We start from the raw sequence: 2894 nt of genomic DNA on the forward strand, positions 1-2894 counted from the left end.
ACACACACACACACACACACACACACACACACCACAAACACACACACATTATATATATGTGAAGAGTAAACAAAATACAAGCTGGACGAATGTGCATGTAATGAGTAATAAAAATAAGTTAATGCATAAATACATAAATTGAGTTTTTTTGTGGGTTTTCTTTTTGGTCTAGACTAGATATGACAAAGTCAAGTCAATATCTATTCAGTGATCCAGTTTCTCGCTTCTCGAGTACAACAGTAGCCAAAGAAAGACTTGGGGCGGGGTCCGAACGCAGGACCTTCACATTCCAGGCAGGCACTTTCGGACAATAGAATGGCGGGGTACATTTATAAATTACTGACTGATGGTTAATTAGATCATTCTTCCTCAATTTGTGATTGAATGATTGGTGATTGAATGAATGACCAGTCCTAAATTTATGAACAATAATTGATTAATGGGCGAATGAATTTTCTGTTCTTAAACATTGAATGAATGTCAGAGGGTTGCATGAATGACCAGTCCTCTGTGGAACGTTAGTCTCCCAACATAATTTGTTTTCTGTTTGAATGTGAATTCTGTAGAAAATTGGATTCTTTGGGAATGTGAGTCCTCCATAAATGTGCTCTCTAGTGGAATGTGGATTCTGGATCATGTTGGGTTGTTAGTCCTTCGATATGGGTCTCGTAGAAACTAGATTTTGTCCATATGTAGACACCACAGTATATTTTCCTGGAATGTGGAACCTCTTGGAATGTAATAATATAAATGAAAGCGTGTACCATCTTCAACTGTGGGGATACACTGGCCGGTTCCGCTTTTATCAGACCATGCCCAGGTACAATGACCGTGGCTGATTAAGTTACTCAAACAAGTGGGTGGCGGGAGCTCTGGTGTGGTTTGTTCCTTCTCTCCTTTCAAATATTCAACGTCCTCATCTCTCCTCCTTCTATTCTTTGCAGTTTTCTCTTATAATACCTTCGATCTTTAACACTTTCTAGGCCTATTTGTGCTGTAGGTGCTGTGAATTTTTTACTCAAACTCAAAATGTAAAACGAAGTCAAAGGAGAATCGAGCATGAGCCACTCAAGACATCGAAAACCCGGACACTGTAAACTGAGGCACCACTGTTCGTAGACACAATTGCTGACCGCCCTCCAGACGTTTTTCATCGGACCTGGAGTTTGTGACGACGACGGAACCAGAGACAGACTCAGTAGAGTGGGGAGGGGGACTCCAAACACTCGTGTGTTCATCACTAATAACTCATACGTCAGCAACAATGTCACGTGACGGCATGAGAAGAGATAGCTTGAGTGTGGTTTAGCTTTCCACACGATGCACACGATGAAGTGTCCAAAAATGCCACATGAGGATATCCTGAGACATTCCGTCTGTATACAACTATAATGTTATTCTAAAACCAAGCACTTTTAGATTTAGAACGTGGTTAACCAATCGGGGTTAAGGATTCTGGGAGGTTGTCCACAGACAGAGATGTCACCACCATCTGTCATTTATGTTCTTGCTCCTGGTCTAGTTTCGCTTTCTCCAGGATTTTGAGCGCTTCTTCATACGTGGGCGGGGGCGGGTCAGCGTCGGAGTCTGTGGAGCCCCAGAGGGAGGAGAAGAACTCTTGGATGGAGATGTGCATGCCGGGGAACCGGCGCCGTGAGGTGGAGGGTTGGGGAGGAGGGGAGGGGGGAGGTGGAGGAGACGGAGGCGGAGAGTCCGAGAATGGTGGTGGAGGATGGGAGGGAGGAGGAGGAGGTGAGTTGGAAGACGAGGGAGTTTGATCGTCGCCACTTGTGGACTCTGAAGGAGTTGTTATTCTTGTTGCTGTTGTTGTTTGTTGTTGTGGATGTGACGGTGACGTTTCTGGTGACGTCAGAGTTTGTTGTTCAGACGAAGATGTGCTCGGGTTGCTATGGCTGTTGTTGGTTGACGATGATGTCTGTCTGTTCAGGTTGATGACGCCAAGGGGTACTTCCTGAGAGCTTTGGTTGACCTCCAGGTCAGGAGGAGAGTTGACCTCTGAGGAGGCAGCTGGAAGGTCAGCGACCTCTGAACCAGAAATAGTGGCCACCGAGGTGGTTGAGAAGGCACGGTTGACTCTCCCCTGTCGCTCTGAAGACAGTTCGCGTCCATCTTGTAACTGCGTGTCCTCCGTACCCCCACCCTCTCCCCCATCTTCTCCATCCCCACCACTCCCGACCTCCGATGTCGCGCCAGCTGGAGGTACTCTCCTAGCATCGCCCGCCCCGCCACCAGTTCTCAAACCATCCTCCTCCTCCTCTATATCGTGGAAAGTCCGGCCACTGGCTGAGCTCGCACTATCCTGCTCTAACAAAACCTCCGTGCTATTGTGTCTGGAGTGAAAAGTTACCGGACCTGATTCGTGCTCGTAGCCCGGACCAAACAGCTGCTCGTACGAGGGAGGTGGGTCATGGACGTTGTCAGAAGTCTCCCCACTTCCTCCCTCCCCTCCACTCGCCTCCCTCTCCCTCCTCTCCCTCTCCTCCCGCTTGGCCCTCCTTAGCTGTATGATGAGAACACAGATCAGTGGGACAACGACAGAAAGGCCGGCTGCCATGGCGATGAAGCCGCCATTGATGTTGAGCGGGGTCTCTAGAGTGGGCTCCGGACGAGTGGTATCTGAGGACGAGAGACAATAGATTGGTTTAATAAAAGTGTTTTTGACGCCTTCATCGAGGCAGTTTAGATCGTTTAGGAGGCGGTCTTTGATTCACTGAGATAACAAGAGAGAGAGAGAGAGAGAGAGAGAGAGAGAGAGAGAGAGAGAGAGAGAGGAGGGAAGAGAGAGGAAGAGAGAGAAAGAGAGGGAGAGAGCGAGGGAGAGATGGAAAGGGAGGAAAAAGGGAGGAAAAAGGGACGAAAAAGGGAGAAATATA

General features: G+C 47.9%; 1 protein-coding gene across 1 annotated transcript in view; it reads right to left on the minus strand.

Moving 5' to 3' along the window:
- Positions 1 to 143: 143 nt before the first annotated feature.
- LOC101855817 (formin-like protein 1) overlaps positions 144 to 2894 on the minus strand; it is a gene marked incomplete at its 5' end in the record, with an annotated part of 40028 nt that continues 37277 nt past the window's right edge. Inside the window, 1 exon segment of the mRNA XM_013087181.2 lies at positions 144 to 2637. Coding sequence (XP_012942635.1) covers positions 1496 to 2637 — 1142 coding nt within the window.

Source organism: Aplysia californica, unplaced genomic scaffold (assembly GCF_000002075.1).
Source record: "Aplysia californica isolate F4 #8 unplaced genomic scaffold, AplCal3.0 scaffold00554, whole genome shotgun sequence".
NCBI lineage: Eukaryota > Metazoa > Mollusca > Gastropoda > Aplysiida > Aplysiidae > Aplysia > Aplysia californica.